The following is a 19,577-nucleotide window of genomic DNA, read 5'->3' on the forward strand; positions in this document are numbered from 1 at the left end:
TGAGATAAAACTAAGTTCTGAATTTGAGTAAGTTTTGACTTGGGAATACCTACTTTATTCAAAATGACTTCTGCTACCTTACCAGAGCCATCTCTTTGTCCTGGGTAATGTGGAGAGATGGACGGAAAGGGAAGAATGCTGGAAAAGCTTTGGGCTTCTCCCTACCAGGGAAGCAGCTTAACCTCTCTGAGGTTTAGTTTCTTCCAGTGGAAAATGGGAATACTATCACCTTTTATAGCTATAAAAGATTGAAAGCTCCAATAAGAAGCATGTGGGGAAAACTGTTGAGTTCCATGGAAATGCAAAGGGACTTCTTAAAACTGTTGCCTTGTGTTCTGCTAGGTCTCTTCTCTTGCCCACAGCATGGTTCCCCAGTGGCCCAGGATACATGTGCAACTATTTGCTAGACAAGAAGGTGGACTGACATCTTTTAACCACATAGACAACAGCATCAGGTATCCTGCTCCATTCACAGCCTCAGTGGCTTTCAATTTTACACAAAGCAAAAGCACCCAATGACCGCAGCCCCAATTTCTCATAAGCAGCAACAGATGCTGCAGAAGTAGACCATTCCAGTGACCAGCACTCTCAGCAATTAGACAACAGAGGGAAGAAAGTCATTAGGTAAATCACATAAAAGTCATTAGGTAAAGTCATTAGGTAAAGAGAAAGAAACTAGATGTGATGTGTCGATCATGAATGAAAGACACAAATAAAAAAGACAGAAAGGGAACATTTAAGAAGAAGAAAAAAAGTCACAAATAACTTGTTTAACCCATGTGGAACAATCAATTTAAGCCTGCAGAGTTAAACATGGTCAAAGACATCCCTTAATTAAACATCCTACGATATATAACTCAGAAAGAAATGCCACAAGAAGAATACATACATACACACACACACACACACACACATACACACACACACACACACACACACACATATATATTACGGCATTGCAACTCAGTTAAGTGAAAAAGTCACAGTAAGAGAAGTGAGAAGTTTGACTTCCCAAGTGTTTCTCATTTGTTGACTGATGTCATGCATCTCAATATCTGCAGAGTGCCAAACTAGAATTTAGACCAGTGTCAATGAGGAAGGGCTACGATCCAGCTGCAGAACCCATTAAATGCTGGGTCTCCAGAAACCACTAGCACATGACAGACCTGCTAAAATGCTCTAATTGGATCATTTTCTCTTCTTTCAATTAAATCTCTAATTATTTCAGCAGTACAGAAACAATTATGCAGGTCTTAGATAACCTTTAATTGCTCTTCCCAATCTCATTCTTGTATTTTTTTTAATAATAATGCAAAGAACATGGCCTTTGGAGTTAAAATTTAGATCCCTCCCTACCCTAGATCTAGGCCATTGTGCCAGGGCTGAAGTTATCTGTGAAACATGAGTAGTGAGGAGCACCTGAGGGCACACTCTAGGCTCAGGGTGCAAGTGTACAACCCATAATTCCTGGCACTCAGGTGTTCAGTAAGTTACAGCAATCATTATGCACAAAAAGCGCAGAGCCAAGACTCTCGACTCAAAAAGTACCTATGAGTGTGATAAGGTGATTCACCTAAGGCAATATTATCATAATAGCAATTAAGCATTTAGTATATGTCATATATGTGCTTTGTATACATTAACTTATTTAATCCTCATGAGAAACTTCTAAGGTGAATGACCATATCCTTCCCATGTTACAGAAATTCTGAGACATTGGTTAATTTTTCTAAGGCCACATGGCTAGTTAGTAGCATTTGAATGCTAGCAAGTTACCTGAACACCCATGACACTCACTAGGAGAGCTAAATAGCCTTCTCTCTTGGATTCTACTGCAGCCTAAAATGCAAATTCATTTCTCTTCACTGTCCTTATTTTGTTCTTATGGCTGTTTTGCTTTTGGTAAATGACAGTTCTAAAATATATCTCCTCAATTGTATTGCTAGTTGCCTGCTGTTGACAAAATTGAGGCAATTCAAAGACTCACTACAAAGGTTGTTGCACATGCAGATTCCTCATAAGCAGGAAACTGTCTGGGGCACAGCAACCTTTAGTCCACACTGTCCCACTCAGAAAGGCCTGAGCTTTCTCTGAGTTTCATCCAGCACAAGCCCAGTGGTAGTAAGACCCATTTTTTCACCATACCCAGATATAATTAACTAGCATAAAGCAATGTTTAAAACTGTTCACTTAGAATTTTAAAACAAGGTCCAAATATTCATGCAACAATTGTAAAATACTGCAAGAGGACTCCTAGAACTTTATTTTAGAGTGCATTATAAGCAGCAAAAGAAAAGTGTAAATGAGCATTAAATGCATCACCTTGGAAAATGAGCTCTATGATTTTATACTTCAGGTAGTTTTCTACTCCTTTTGCCTGAATTTGCTCATGAGGGCTTCTAAACGAACTGAGATTTTGTTCATCCTTTAAGACCTGGACCAAATGCCATTTCCTCAGAGACACTGTCTCTAATGCCATAGTTATTTTTAATCACTACTTGCTCAGCACTTCCACAATTATTGGTTTAAGTCTTTGTTTCTCCCTTATGGAAATCTGCATGCATTATTATGTTTTTTGGTCCCCGCCATTTCCTGGAAATTCCTAGAAAGCAGCAATCAATATGGATGTGGGTATGTCGGTCTGTTGGTTAAACGCAGGAGTTAGAACTCTCGGATCCTGCCCTGTCACTCCTCTTCCATAGATCTTTGGGAAGTTGATCTCTGGGAGTCTAAGATTCTTCATCTGTCAGATAGAGACAGTATATGAGAACATGTTCAAGATTCAAGATTCCTGGGCTCATTACCTATTGATGCCTGATTTTTCTTACCTGTAAAACAAGGATGTTAATAAAGCACGACTCAAAAATGAAACTGTGGGAATTAAAGGAATTAATCTACATAAATTATTTAGAACGCCATATGGCAGACAAGTAAGCATACAATAAATGTTGGCTACTTTTATTATTATTAAATATTATCTTCTACTAGAATTGTGATAGGGCATATGTGCTTGTAAAGAACTAAACACATGATCTCTCAGGACCTTGCACACGCCCTACTTTAGAAGATTTCCAGAAAACCAGATTTAGCAGAATGCAATATTTTACATGAAACACAGTATAATGTAAGAATCAATAAAATGATGATTCATTTGTAATAAGGCAACAAAATAAAGCAAGTACAAAGTCTTGTCTAATGCAATTGTTTCTCTTGCTCTGAAGATCATCTTGCATTGTATTGGTGAAGGAATATTTTTATCACTAGATTAAATACAAAAATATATTTCTGGGCTTAGTATCCCTTTCAGCTGACTCAGCGTACCCTGTAAAAGGTGAAAATACTAAGGAAGATGTACTAAAATCTTCCTTTCCCCCACTGGAGTTTTTAAAAAGTCAAAACTTTATGATCATTTATAGAACACAAACCAGCAAGAGAGAAGAAGTGTGAATACAGAAAAGAATTGGTAAATTGGGCCTTCTAAGATTTTTTTTAAGATACATAAAACAATCCCTGATTTAGACCCATTCATAAAGTATAAATGAATCTGACATGTGGGCTAATAAAGACCCTAACAAGTGGTAAAAGATGGGTCTTTTAAGAGGGCAGCTTGTCATTTTGGGCACAATTCCATACATTTGCACATAATGAACACTGATTTCACATGATTTTATGATTTTTTTTTCTCCTAACTGAACTGTTAGAAATATAGTGACTCTTTTTTTTTAGCTGGGTATAGTGGTGCACACCTGTAATCCCAGCAACTTGGGAGGCTGAGCTTGAGGACCACAAGTTCAAAGCCAACCTTGGCAACTTAGTGAGATCCTATCTCAAAAGAAAAAAAAATAAAAAGGACTGGGGATGTAACTCAGTGGTAGAGCACCTCTGGGTTCAATCCCCAGAACTTCCAAGAAATAAAAAGAAGTTAAAATAAAACAAGAAATACAGTGGCTTTCTCTATAAAATTCCATGGTGCCTGTCATTTAATACATAAAATAAGGGACAAACTAAGTATTTAGAATCAGCATTTTTATGGACAAAGCCTTAATAACCAAAGGGCATAATCTCTCCTGATTGACAGTAACTGTGATGTTTGCTGTAGCCTACCTAAGGACATCTTGTTATTATACCAGGACATGATATTTTGAGGAAACTGAACCATCAGCACTGAACTCCAGGATGCTACTGACCATCTGCCCAGCACAGGCACACATTGGGTTGCACATCTAGACTTTTCTGTTTTAATTATCCACTTGCATAGAGAAAACAGAGTTTCTACAAGAATTGCATTTCATCTATATAATCATGCTAAAAAATTATTTCTCCATAAGGCACTAATTTTTTTTTTCATGTATACTACTGTTCCCAAAGGAGAAGGAAGTAGATGAATCAAGATCCTATTTAAGGAGAACACTCTGCATTTTCTCCTCTAGAGAGACAAGATGGCTGTCCTGCTACTACAGTTTGGATCTTAAATGACCCCAAAAGTTCATGTGTTAAAAGACTTGGTCCCCAGCCTGTGGTGCTACTGACAGGTGGGGAACCTTTAAGACATGGGGTCTGTGGAAAGAAATTAGGTTGTTGTCACTGTGCCATTGAATAGGATATTGGGACCCTGGTCCATTTCCCATCTCTTTTTTCCTTTCTAGCTGCCATGAGGCAAGCAGTTTCCTTCACCACAGCTTCCACCACGATAGGATGTACTATCTCATCATGGGCCCAAAAGCAACAGGACCAAATGATCATGGACTGAAACATCTAAAACTATAAGCCAAAATAAACTTTTCTCCTTATAATTTCATGTTCTCAGGTGTTTTATTATAGCAATGGGAAGCTGACTTACACACCTATTTGTAGTTAGGCATAATAACTATCTATTGGGTATGTTCTGAATTTGGAATCTTCATCTTGTTCCAAGAACCGTGTGCTCGAATCATTTTATTTCTAAATATTTTATGCTTCTCACTATACAGTTTGAATAAATGAAAGACTTATACTTGTTAGGGGTTTCCCTATAGCTTTCTTGTTCTCGTATGCATCACAATCAACCCCAAACCTCGTAAACATATACGAAATCTATCTTTTATCGTACCTCGTTACAGGCCACTTTGCTTCCATTGGGTATCCACCATCAAGAAATAAATTTTAAAAAAAACAAGAAATCAGGGACCATCCTGGTATGTACAAAAGAAGACTTTAGGTTCTCTCTGGATTGATACCTTTTATGTTCATTCCTATTGTTTAAGTATTGTCAAGTCTTTCTTTTCTAGAATAATAATTCCATGAAGTCTCAAATTTCCTACTTTATCTTTGCCTTTATTATTTACCTTTATAATTTTAAGCAATGACTTTCTAATTTTCTGTTTGCTTTTAAGAATGTGACATTCTCTTTTATTAAAATGTTACATATTATGTTCAACTACAGCAGTATAAGAAAGTACAAATAAAAAAAAGGATACCTCAGATCCCACCAACAAGAAATAACTCTTACCAAATTTAACACCTAATAGATGGATGAAAGGATGAGTAAGATAGATCAGTAGTTCTCAAAGTCTGGTTTGCAATGCCCTGGGTATCCCTGGGATCTTGTGAAGGAATGTGCAAGGTGAAGGTTATTATTATTGTAATACTGAAAAAGTAGTTCCTGTTTCTCTGTATGAACACTGTACTGTACTGATGATGCTTAAGTAGGGGGTCAATAAAAATGCTGTTTCCTTAGCAAAAAAAAAAAAAAAAAAAAAAAAAAAGACAGAAAGAAATTAAATTCAAAATATGACTTCAGTGTCCAATCAAGAACACAAGGATCACATACAAACACACACATGCCATTCTCTCCAGTATATTCAATAGGCATCACTACCTATCAACTTCAATTTATAAGGTTACTGATGTATGTATTTGTAAAATATGAAAATATAAACATTCTGTTGACTGGAGATAATCAATGGAGGCACCTGACAACATTATAAGTATAATCAAGGAGGATAAACTTAAAAAAGTTCATAGAAATTTCTTTTAGATCTTTTTAAGATTAGTCTTCTCTATATATTTCCCACTTCCATTTTTCTAGAAGCAAAAATACCCAGATTTTAAGAAATGATCTGTCTTTTTGAGAGCCAACTTTGTTGAGATGAATTTTGTTAAGCCATAAACAAACTTCATGTTCTCTTGTGTTTGTAATTATTTTTTCTGTGTGAAAATAAAAAGTGTATCAGTACACTCAAAGAAATAAGAAGTGTGGATGCAGAGTTGCAATTGGACAAGAGTAAATTAATATGGATACGATTCACCCATCAGAAACACCAACAGTGGACACGAGACACTGCCATTTCCTGCACGTGTATCTAGGGCTAACAAGACCTCTCAGGCCAACTAGCTTGCTCAATTGACTAAGTATCTCCTAACTCAATTCTGAATAAATATGTAGCAGAGGAAACTCACTGAGATGCAATGATTTTATGATCTCATACAGGCAGGAGAGAAATGAGTTCTCATGGAAAATAACTTGGGCAAAGCAACATGATACCTGGCAACATGATTAGTACAGCTGTTTCCCCAATTTAAGGAGCAAGGTTCCTGAAATTCTCAATCATTTTGAATATTTCAGTAGAGAAAATCAAATATAAAACTTTCAATGGACAAACAGTTCTCTATCTTGCTCTATTTTTTTCTCTAAAACTTTTCCTTCTTTTACTTCTGATTAAACAAATATGTACATCCTTAAACAATGAGATGATCAAAATATTTTAGGAAACTATCATTCTCTCACAGTTCAATATGAAATGTATACAAGTTAATTATACAATAGGTGAAGCTGAAGAATTTATGGAATTAAAAAAAAAAGACTCCAAGGAAAAATACTGACAGAAATCTATAGTAAAATTTCCAAGGAATTACCTGCACTGTTCTAGAAAAAGTAGATTTTTGTCCTTGTTTTTTTAAAGTTCTTCAAGAAGTGGTATGGTTGAGGATCTAAAAGTGCTAAGAAGCCTAACAGACTGAGAGTGTGCTTTCCACAGTCAACAATACAATTCCATGAAGACTGAATGACTTTGTATAGTAAACTGGTATTCACTTTTCAGGCATTTCTTGCCAGTTGTAATGGTAAAATGATCTATTCTTAAGACTTAGTGTATTTTTGAATAAATACAGAAAAAAGAAAAATGAGGTTTCTTAAACTGGAGGAACATTATTACCAATAAATTTTTTCATTTGTGAATTAGATCAATGATGCAAAACCAAAAATGTGAGTGAGGACAGATGGTTACTGACTAGTATTTCATACAAATAGCCTGGTTAGCCCTTCGAACAGATGACACTGTTTTAAGGACAGTAGACACGTGTCTGGCCCAGGTACGCCATCTCTGTACTGTTGGCCGCCATTTCTCTTGAACACTTTCCACTCCAGTTGGTTCTGGCTTCTTCCAGTTCCCCCTTTTTCTAGCACACAAACAAGAAGACTTTGCTTGTGCTTTGAAACACACCAGATCAATCTAACAGATCTTACCTTTTCACTAGGTCTATCAAAAAGGTAAAAAAGGAATTCCTTCTCAAAAAAATGAAAGGTGGATAGATACCAAGTAGGAAGAGGTCTAGTCAGTGAGTCGTAGGGTACCTAGGCTTTCTTCTGCCACTCAGCTGCATTTCTGAAAACAAAATCTATGATCCCACATCATCTGAAAACTCTAAGAAATAAAAGTATAGCTTTATTCACATTTTTCCCCCTGTTTCTCAATACCTGGGGGAGGGGGAGGATCTAGAATCCTTAGTTAAGGGTACCTCTTTTAGGTATACTTGTAACAAAAGTATTCAAGATATAAATTATATACAATAGTTATCTCAAAAATTTATGCTTCAAAGTGAAATATTTTGAGCAAAGGATATATATTCGCATCGTAATTAATAAAAATGTATGTTCCTAAAATAATTGGGATTCAAATCCTAAAGACCAGTATATGTACATATTTAAATTTGCCCCAAAACTTAAGAAAATACCTATATTTATATGCAAAGATCTGTGTACTAAAATGTGTCTGGTCTCTGCATTAAATATGTACCTGTGTAAGTTTTTTTTAAAGCTTAGTTTAAAATAAAACAAAGATATTGCTGCCTTTTCAAAATATTTCAATACCATCTAGGAAGGAAAAAAAAATAACTCTCTAAATAGTTCATACAAACTATTTTTAACCCTCATTAAATACCTTTCTGCAGCTAATTTCCTTATGGTAGAATTGTAGTTATATGTGGAGTAAGTCCAAAGCAGTTCCCTCTCCATACTGACAGGGTGGCCTCGTCTCAGTGAACATTTTTAACTCATTCTTGGACAAAGTTACAAATTTCAACATGTGACAGAACTTGAAAATGTCTTAAGTCCAAACTTGGATTTAAAGTTACATTTTCAAGGGCCAAAGATCTGTCCACAAAATCAATATGGAAGAAAAAGTGAATATTCTTTACTAAGGCAAAAAGGGAGCAAGAATCCTGTAAAGGCATAAAGAAACCCAAAGGAAATTTCACGGGGCCAGTCTCCAGTCGAAAGAGTAAAAAACTTAGACAAGCAGATTTCCAGCAACAAAAATCAGTTACTACACTGGAACAAATGTTGGGAAAGGGATTTGTGGTCATTGTACCTGGCTGAGAAGTAAAACTATACCATCACTGAACTCTCTACCCTTGGACAGTAAAGTACCCTGTGTAGCAGCCAGGAATCTTTACTTAAAAATTCACCTACCTTATGGAATACATATTTAAAAGAACAAAGTTCATTAAAGTTGTCAAAACTTAATGATATATATATTGTATATATAACTTCTAGACTACTACACAAATTTGTACTATACTTATTGGTATAAATAAAATGAGATTCCTTACCAAGGATGAATTCCAATTGTGGTTCGTTTGGAAACTTCTGAATACCTAGAAATAATAGGTGTAAATTCAGATTTTAAAAATTCAACTCATTATCAATAATATGGCAGTATATATTACTGTATTTTGCTCTGACCAGAATGTACAAATATATTATTTGACAGAATATATTCATGTAGCTAATCAGGCTCAATCATTGTAAGTTCTCAGAAGAGGGCATACTATTTGTAGCCAAGCTAGATGTGACTGGAGATTGCCATTTCTTTGGGAAGCATGCAGACAGAAGTAAAACCTTTAAAAGGAACCACCTCACCAAAGCACTCTTTTAAATTGATTTTTTTTTTTTTTTTTTAATTCAGGCTGCTCTGGCTGGCTGCAAACAGGAAATCATTAGCTAAAGGAAGTCTCCAACTAGGGTATGATGGGCATAATCATGATGCTGGTTGTTCTGCTCATTTATTGAGAGCTTAATCCAATATTCTGATAAATGTTCCCATTCCTTTAGTTAGCAATGTTTAAAAAATGTAACATGGCTAAATGACTTTATGATGAAATAGGAGGGAAAGTGAGTCTGAGGAAGAAAAGCATGGAAATGCAAACATTTAATGGTTGGAAATGGAATGTTAGGTGTCAGTAAGTGGTAACTCTTAAGGTGGATGCTACACAGACAGACAGGACAGGGTCCTCCTAAGGCAGAGCCAGCCTCCTGGCTGCAGGATGCCATCTGTTACAACTCATGGGTGGCTCAAGATGCCAAAGTAAAATGCATGGAAAAGGCAACAACTTGGCAATAAATGTAAGAATAAGAGTAAAAAAATACTCTCCTTGTTTATTTTTGGTGGTGCATTCATGAGACACTATTCAAATAGACTGTCACTAATATATCTCTAAGGCCATGTTCTTTTCATAAAAATAATATTTTTATTCACAGAGTTAAATTTTTTTTTGCATGTTAACCACTTATTTTTTTTTCTCCTGCTGACATTTAACAATGCTGTGGTTAATAATTTTAGACTTTCCAAGAGAGGTTAGAGGGACAATCATTAGGTAGGTCTTTGTGAAATTCGAATAGACTGGATTTTTTAAAAGGTTATGAATAATTAACTCTGCTGGAGGCTTTGACAATCAAACTTCTTGAGAATGCATCCAACCAACACCATTTTCTAAAGATAATTTTTATAATGTAAATTAAAGGAGAAGGTTAGGAATATATTTGCCAGTGTTAAACAACTGGGAAACAAAAATCTTCTGAAAGAAAAAGATGGAATTCATACTAAAATATAAAATGCAAACTCCAGATTTTTAAGCATGAAAGAAAACAAACAATTCTTCCAATGATTTTAATTACTTGGGTAGCACAAAAACCAATTCTAATGTTCAAATGCAGTTTTGGCCAAATCTCTGAGCTTGCTCTAGTGAGGTGAATTAGTGCTCTCTGACTGAGCAGCAACAGTCTAGCTTTCTTGTGCAACATTTTTTCACTAAGACTTTCAACTTAAATGTTTTTTGTTTTTAAAGAGAAAATCTCTATGTGCCAAAAAATAACTCTGTGTAAGAATATACAAATACCAATTATAAGGTGTTCTTAAATCTTATTAGTGTGTACAAGATATCTTTAAAGAGTATTAACTAGTGCTAATACTCAATAAATTATTGTGATTTGTCATTTGATATTTAACCATTTCATGGAATATCATCTACCTTTCCCAAGAGAAAAGACATGAAGCACACTATACACTCACATGCTAAGGAAATAGTGCAAAAGAAAAAGTTGTGCAATCTCATGCCATTCGCCTTTCCGTGAATACACAGGTATGTGTGTTTAGCTGACCCAATCTGCTTCTTCAGAGTTACAGGAAGGGACACAATAATACTTACTTGTGAACTGAGTGCCCCTGCTTTCATTTGTCTGGGCCGTGGGAAGAAAATGCTGGCCTTCTTCTGATGCTCCTTCCTCTTTGATTTCCATGATTGTCCTTTGCAATTGTTTAATTTGCCAAGTATTCTGTTCCAAATGTCACCAGTCAATGATTTCTGGTAGATCTATCTTCACACTAAGGGTTTGATGTCTCACTCTAAAATTCTGTACATAGGAAACATCAGGAGTGAAAAAATCTCATTTACTTCAGATTTCAACAGAAAGTTAAGAATTAAAGGTAAGTAGAGCACAATTACCGATACATAAACTTCCCTCCTCCCCACCCCACTCATCCATAAAATCATCACACTCATCCACGAGATCAACACACCATTAGTTCTAGGTTAAACAGGAGTTTTCCAGGCAATTCTTAAATGGCCACATGAGTGACTTCTAAATTCTGAAAAGTATGTTCTTTCTCTTCAGGTTAATTCTGAGAGCAGACAGATACAGGGGTTGTAATGTAATACGTGACTAATTTAGCAGCAAGGTCAGGCAGTTTCATATCAAGGCATTAGCCTGTTTTGTCAAGGTGAGAACTACTATCATTCCTTCCATTAAAATTGCCCTTTCTGCTCATCTCTCCATCTGCCCATCTTAGAACAGAATTCATGACCACAAAAAGGTAATTTGGCATGACATGCTGCTTCTGAGGTGGGCCAACAGGTTGTATAGGGGAGTTTCCAACTTTATTATTGTCCACAAACTTTCTTGCTGTTATGCTTGATAAAGGTTTAATTGTTTAATGATTGAGGTATATGGGGAAGAGAATGAATAATAATTCTAAAAAGCTAAAACTCAAGGGGAAATGAAAGTAATAGCAAGTTGATGAAAATTAGCACGGGGAAAGATAGTCTCTCCAAAAATTTAATACCCTGTTACTCAGACAGTCTCAAATAGTTACAAATTCATTTTGATACTTAGCATGATATACATGACCAAGAATGAATTGAAAAAAAAATCAATGTTGTTTTAAATCAAGTTACCAGCTGAATTAAAATGTGTGAAAAATCTTTAAGTGTCTACCCAGCACTGTTTAATGAGATAGCAGCAATCGAGTGGTTTGGAATACTGATGTGGTCTCAAACTTTACAAATCAACAGCCTCACTTTCTGTTGTTCTTAACAAAGCAGCTTCATTTATAATTCAATGCTAGTTCTTAAAAATCATCTAGCAAAAATTAAATCCAGAAAGTATCTTGAATTCTTAGAAAATATTACAATAAAGTTCCAGATAAATACATATTGGTTTCTAATAATATAAGGAAACACTTTCTGGTGCAAAGTGCTACTGCACCATTAATTAGACCAAAACCATTAATTTAAAAATAATGTTTCAAATGAAGTTAATGCTTCCTAAATTCTTTTTCAGCTATGAAATTTAGAAGTCTTTTCTGATAAGGAAAGACACATTCATTGTACTCCCAGGGCCTGTGACAAATTCCAGTAGTAGGATTATACCCAGAGGACAGTACTTACGTCCCACCTGAATATAAGGACCTTGCTAACTTCACTATGTTCCTCTACCAAAGACTCAAATCTTAATCCTGATAAGTCATCTTAAAAATGTGAAAGGAGATTTACATGAGGCAGTATGAATGAATCCTTATAAAATAACAGTTCAGTACACTAATAGGGAAAATTAATAAAATCAATGTCCATTCTGTGTGTGATTGTGCACACTTGTGTAATTTGAGGGTGAGAGGACATGACTGAAGCAAGATGTCTGCAATGACTCCTGGCCAGGACCCCACTGTAAGCATATCAACCATTTAAAATGAGTTCTCTAAGTAAATATAACTGCAAATTTAGAGAAAACTGAGCCAAAGTTACCACACAAGGATTACGTGGCCACCTCTGAGTTTCTATTCATTTTCATTCCTCCTTTGTTGCACTGAGGATTAATTGAAGATTTAAAGAGCATTCTTGAGAAGGAATCAGTGACTGAGCTCCAGGAAAGAGCTGCATTTCTAGCTGATAACGGGCACATTTGCCTATGGTTGTGGTTTGGTACAATAGTTCCTTTTCTGTGTCTATTTGGAAATTTTCTGGTTTGGTGATCATGCACAAGAAGAGGCTGTGGTTTTTGCACACCACGAGTATCTTTACAAGACAACTTTTAAGCATAGTGACTACTCAGTCCAGTTCTCATATATCTTGTCCTACTCAGAAAAACAACAGGCTAAATGGTCATAATAGTTAAAAAATATTCTTGGTTTTCTCCCCCTGCTCCACCAGGGAAGAGAAAGGATTGAGAGCTATCTTTCAGTTATGTGTAACAGAGGAGTGTTTCTCACCGACTGCTGTAATATCAGGCATTTGTTAATGTTTTGTATACTGCAAAGGAGACTCTGACATGCAGGTCGAAACACACAAGGAGATTATGGTCAATTAGGAAGAGAAGACTAGTAACACCGTGCAATGAAGGACAAAATGTGATGTGTTCAATGTTGGAACCCTGCACTGGGATGCTGGCCATTTACTGGTGATAAGAAATAAAACAGCATCAAGATGTTGTGGCAGAGTGCTCTGGGGGTACAGGAGATGGTGTTAAGGAGCATGCCCTTGGCTGCCATGCTTTATTAGACACCATACTCTACTCCAGTGTCAGAGAACATACTCACGATCAAATTTGAGAATTTTTAAAAAATCAAATGGAGATGAATGAAATAAGATCAAGGGATTTTGACAGAAAATTTAGAAGATGAATGGAGGGAAAAGAAGAATCAGATCTCTTAGTGATTACATGTAACAAGTTGTGATAAGGGAAATATTTTGCAAATATTAAATAATACAACTCAATTAAAATAGTCTTTTCCATACATCTGTCTGTAGAGCCACAACACTTGTCAATCCAGAGCAAGAAAGAACAAAACAATAAGGTTCAGAGAAACAGGATGTACTAAATCCTTTCTCCTTTTACACTATATGGTTGTACCTGGTTGGCCAAATTCTAGAATATTCACATAGTCGAGTGAAGGTAATGCTGCCACTGGTGAAGGTGGAGCCAGAGATAGACAAGGAGAGGTGAGTGAGACCAGGATGGAGGGCGGGAGAGCCATACTCCTCTCTGGGACTTGAAACCTGAAGTGTGGAGAAGATCCTTGGTGGATGGCAGGTGGTCTTCTGGCCCCACATTGTAAATATGGGATAAGCCGCCTTCCAGGATGCCTCTGTGTCAATGCAGGGCTTTCTCCTCAAGGTGGAAGAGGGTCCCTCATGTAGATGGGCAGAGGTACAGGACCTTTGCTAAAACCCAGGATTCCCTCTGCTTCTCTAGTGCATGCATGAACCCAAGAAAAGACTATCTGACCTCAAAGTGGGTACAGAAGAAAACAGAACTGAGACCTAGCAGGTGAGCCTTGGGGGTTATTGACAAAAGGGATATGAGAACCCTGTGGCAGAGGTTGAGATATTAGCTTCCAAGGCCATGAAACAGGTAGAAGATCCAGCCAAAATGCAGCAGGCCTTCTCTCCCATCCAGACCCAAGGTAAGGCCTCGTTAGTTAGAAGTTACTGACGAGGCTATGAGAACACAGCTTAGGGGTGACTCCTGCCAGGCAGGTGAGCTGTGATGGAGATGGGTCACCGTGCCTCAGTGGACAATATAAAACATCCACCCAGGAACAGCATGAGAGCAGCAAGTGTCATTTGTCCAATGTCACACAAGCACGTGAGACCCATTTCCTCACTGGAGGAGATGCAGAGAAGAGACAGGCCAGCTGGGAGACACAAACAGAACAAGCTCTTTCTGGTATGGCTTACACGGTGTTATCAAACAGAGATTTAAACAGTAGTGGAGCATGTTGGTTAGCTTTTGGTCACTGTCGCAAAAGAAAATCAACTTAGAGGAGGGAAGATTTATTTTGACTCATGGCTTCTGAGATTTCAGTCTATAGTTGACTGGCTTTATTGTTCCTGGTCCTGTGGTGAGGCAGAACATCATGGTAGAAGGGCATGGCAGAGAAGAGCTGCTTAGTTCATGGTGGCTGAGAAGGAGCGGGGGGAGGGGAGTGTCCCCAAGGGCACACTCCTAGGATCTGCTTCCTCCAACTGGACCCTATTCTACCTCTTAACATTCTATTCAGGCTATAACTTATCAATGGTCTAATCCATCGGTGAGGTTAGCATCATCATGACCCAATCACTTCCCCAAAGTCACCTCTGAATCTTACTCTAAGCCCTGGGGACATAACAGATCTAAACCATAACATGATCTAAATGTTGACAGGTTTATTTATTTATTTTTTCTTTTCTTTTTCCTACTCTCAGCTAGTAGGTGCTTATGAAGTTAAAGAGGGGAGAAAAAAAAAGAACAGGTTCTTTCAACAAAAGTGAGAAGATCCACTCGTGCCACAAATTGAAATGTTTTTATTAACTGAAATCATGTTTTCCATGGAATTTTTTTCAATTTCAGCATACTTCTCTCTTTAAGCAGATCATCTGTGAATATAAAAACATTAGGAAAAAAATAAATGACTTAGGATGTTCCTTTAAAGGATGTCAGTCTTAAGAGGGAAAAGTAAAGTGAATATTTACAAAGAAATGTGGTACATGTTGTGAAAGGGGACCCATCAAGGTAAGGAGCACAATCAATAGCACCCAGGGGAGGCTCACTGGGTTGTGGTCATCAAGAATGAATCAAGAATGAATTCAAGGGCTGGGGTTGTGGCTCAGTGGCAGCACACTCGCCTAGCACGCGTAGGTCCTGGATTTGATCCTAAGTACCACATAAAAATAAAATAAAGGTATTGTGTCCACCTACGACTAAAGGAAAAATTAAAAAAAAAAAAAAAAAAACCAAAAGAATGAATTCAAGGAAGAGGGTTCAGGATGAACTAGGTAAAGGAGTGCTTCCTTAGCATTCCAGGCCAACAGCGCCCAGGAAGAAAGATGTGGGAGGATAAGGATTAGACAAGTCAGAGAACTGCAAGTAGTTCATTTTGGCTGAATATGAGATACTGTGTTTTATTGTCTTTCCCCTATGTTTTATTCATTTAAATTAATTAATTTTGCTTATTTCAAGAAAGTCTATTATTGGTGCATATTATTTATACACACTAGTTGAGTTTCATTGTGCATATTTGCATATATATGGAAGTGTAGTTTGATCCATTTCACTCCCAAATACCTTCTCATCCGGCCTCCCTCTCAGTGGCCTCCTTCCTTTACACTACAGACCTCCCTTCCACTTTCAAGGCATCTCTCTCTCTTTTTCCTATCTCACCCCCCTCCCCACCACTGCCCCAAGGTTTTATGTATGGGAGAAAAGAGCGAGACTTAATACTAGGGATGGCATCATATTAAAAAACTTCTTCACAGAAAAGGAAACCGTTAGCAGAGAGAAAAAACATCTTACAGAATAGGAGAAAATCTTTGCCAGCCACTTTTCTGACAGAGGGCTAAAATCCCAAATAAAGAACTCAAGCAACAAAACACTACAGAAAAACAACAACAACAACAAACCCTTCATCCATAAATGAATAAATGAATTAACTAGACTCTTCTCAAAAGAATTAGTACAGATCACCAAAAATTATATGAAAAAAAGTGTTCAATATCTTTAGACGTCAGGGAAGTACAAATGAAAACTATAATGAGATTCCATTTCACTCCAATTAGGAAGGCAATCATCAAGAATACAATAATAAATGCTGGTGAGGAATGTGGGGGAAAAGGAATTTTTACTCACTATTGGTATGAAGGTAAACTAGTATAGCCACTATGGAAATTAGTATGGAAGTTCCTTAAAAAGCTAAAAACAGCAGGGCACGGCACATGTCTGTAATCCCAGTAGCTCTAGAAGCCAAGGCAGGAGGACTGCAAGTTCAAATCTAGCCTCAGCAATTTAGCGAGGCCCTCAGCAACTTAGTGAGACCCTATCTCAAAACAAAAAATAAAAGGGGTTGGGGATATGGCTTAGTGGTAAAGCAGCCCTGGGTTAATCCCCAGTACAAAAAAAAAAAAGCTAAAGATAGAACTACTGTATGATCCAGTTGAACCAATCCTTGCTATTTATCCAAAAGAATTAAGGTCCACATACTTTATAGGTAAATACATATACATGTTCATAGCAACAAAATTCAGAACAGCCAAGTTATGGAATCAATCTAGAAGTTCATCAACAGATAAATGGAAAAGAAAATGTGGTGTGTGTGTGTGTGTGTGTGTGTGTGTGTATCAGAACTTTTGTTTTTAAATTCTAGCAATAGATTTTTTTTCATATAAAATCTAATGGGTAACATAACATAAAACAGAAAAAAGCAGAGCTACTCTGAGTTGGGACTGGAAAACAGAGGCTCTACTCACTTCCTGGTCTTACTTGTCCTCTTCCTTGGATTTTGTGAAATACCTTCCTGGAATTCAGTTGGAAGCTTTCATGAGTCTTCCCATTTTATTTATTTTTTTATTGTGGTCGTTGTTTCTGTAATTACATGAGAATTGCCTCCAGAGAAAAACTACAGAGATAAGATCAGTTAGTATAGGAGACTACAGGTCAGACTAGAGAGACTAAGCTTACTTTTAAGAGTAGAAAGAACACAGGAGGGTGACATGATCCTGTTTGAATTTTAGAAAGTTCACCAGGTATCAAGGTAAGTAATGTCTTGCAAGAATGGTAATGACATGGAAACAACCTTACTTGAGGTTATTCGAATAGAATAATATAATATTCTAGAAAAATAATAATGGGAGTCTAAACCAAGATAGAAGTAGATGATAAGAAAAGAGAATCAAGATTCCAAAGAAAGTTATTAATTAGAATTTACTGGCTATAGTGATAAAAAATCTTGGTGGAAATTATAGAAGACTAAACCATCTGGAAAATGAAGAATTTTAGTTAAATATATTGAATTTAGTTTTAACCATGTTGTTTTGAGTAACTTCAGATATTCAGAAAGTAGTTGAACACATATGGATTAAGATTCTTGGGAGAGAAATTAAGGCCAGAAAAGTGTATTTGGAAATCCATGGCTTATAATTAAGTCAAAAGAATTTATAAAAGTTCCTGAAAGAAAATACATGTACTGAGAAGACAGGGTTTTGTGCCACCTTAAGGCACAAAAAATATTTAAGGAGATAAGAAGGAATTCCTTGGAAAAATCATGGACAGTAGTAAAGAGAGGCAGCAGAAAGGAGTAACCAATGGAATGGTGTTTTCCCTGGACTTGGGTATTTCTCAAGGAGACGAGATCACTGGGTTCAGAGATGGTTTTATTTATATATTTATACATTTATTTATTTCCTTATTGTTAAGGCTGGGGAACTGTAAGCATACGCAAATGCTGAAAGGATACAGTCAGAATAACAGAGAAATTGAGGGTTGAGGAGAAAGGGAGATGACTGATAGGGCTCGGAAAAATCTAGAATATACAGTCCGCTGGAATGCGAAGAACGGTGGTGAAATGAGAACGAAGCATATCTGACAAGCCAGGGTGTCTCCTCAATTACCTCAGTTTTTTGTTTTTTGTTTTTTTTATTTCAAGAAAAGCATATTTATAAATTAGGTTTAGGGGAAAATATCTCAACCCAATTTCAAAAGCACAGACCATAAAGGAAAATATTAATAGCTGACTACATTACAATAAAAGTGTCCTGTGAGCAGAAGATACCTTAAAAGGGAGAAAACAAACTACATACTGGCAAAGTAGATGGTGCCCCTGACCTTTAGGATATATAAAGATGTAAATAATACCACTCCACTCCTACCCCAGCCACAGTAAAACGCTGAATCAGGTATAAAAAAAAAATACTGTTCCTTAACTAAAAGAAGAAATAAGGTCTTAGGGCAACTAACTATGCTGACTATAAGAAAAGACAGATGCTTCTGGGAAGAAGAGATGTCAGACCCTAAAATAAGCTGGCAATAAGAATTCGGACAAAATATTTAATGAATTAATGAAGGTCAGCACTGAGCTAGCATAGAATAGAGAGGTGCTGGGAACCACCACCCCAGGGCCCTCCCCACACTCTAACAGGCTCTTCTTCATGGACCTCACCCACATGCTTATGGGAAAACTAGGAGCAGGGTGGGCGTCTGGTGAAAATGCCCCTCCGTGACATATGCTTGTGGCAGGGGACAAGAGCCCTGGGCAGGAAAGCAAGAAGCCCCACCTGGATCCTCCTCCCTCCAGAAGAGAAATGACAAACCCTGTTGCCGTAGGGGCACAGATAAAGACTCAGTAGAGTGGGAGATGAAAGCAAGGGAGGAATGGGAAATTTTCCTGGGACCAGATCATTAAGGACACTGATCCTCTATCACTGTGATCTAAGATCAAGGAGCTTGCCTAAGAATCCAGTTTAAAGAGGACCACAGAGTACCTCTGGCTCCTACCTCCAGGCCAGCAAACAACAAAACCCAGGCCAGAGTAGACTGCCTACCACTGAAAGAGGAACTAGCATAAACAGTGACCCTCTCTGTGGTTAGCAACCCCCAGGCAAAGCCTAAAGTGGAGAGTGGAGATCAAAGTCCCCGCCACTCAGCCCCTTCCTGAGCATGAGTTAATGCTGGAAGGATGTGCAGCCAGTGAGGCACTGAAGTTGGCCCTGGCAACAACAAAACCCAAACTCAGCTAAATTACTGACTACATTGAGTCAAACTCTCCAACATGCAAATTAAAGGCCTACTAGAAAAAGTAAAATGCCCATTTTCAGGCATAAGTAATCTTTACCTCAGACTCAGGAGGAGCAGAGGAGAAAGAAAAATATTATTGAGAGAAAAATGCAGATAAGCAATGAACAGGGCCATACTTGGATATTATAGCCAGTACTGGAAAGTCAGGAAGAGAATCAGAAAA

General features: G+C 37.1%; 1 protein-coding gene across 1 annotated transcript in view; it reads right to left on the reverse strand.

Annotated features, from left to right (window-relative positions):
- Window positions 1-19,577, reverse strand: part of Inpp4b (inositol polyphosphate-4-phosphatase type II B) — a 784,856-nt gene that overhangs the window by 360,955 nt on the left and 404,324 nt on the right. The window contains exons 6-7 of the mRNA XM_047566293.1: window positions 10,744-10,948; window positions 8,869-8,913 (exon numbers count right to left, since the gene is read on the reverse strand). Coding sequence (XP_047422249.1) covers window positions 8,869-8,913; window positions 10,744-10,834 — 136 coding nt within the window. The 5' untranslated portion in view covers window positions 10,835-10,948. The remainder of the gene's footprint in view (window positions 1-8,868; window positions 8,914-10,743; window positions 10,949-19,577) is intronic.

The sequence above is a fragment of the Sciurus carolinensis genome, chromosome 10 (assembly GCF_902686445.1).
Source record: "Sciurus carolinensis chromosome 10, mSciCar1.2, whole genome shotgun sequence".
Taxonomy (NCBI): Eukaryota; Metazoa; Chordata; class Mammalia; order Rodentia; family Sciuridae; genus Sciurus; species Sciurus carolinensis.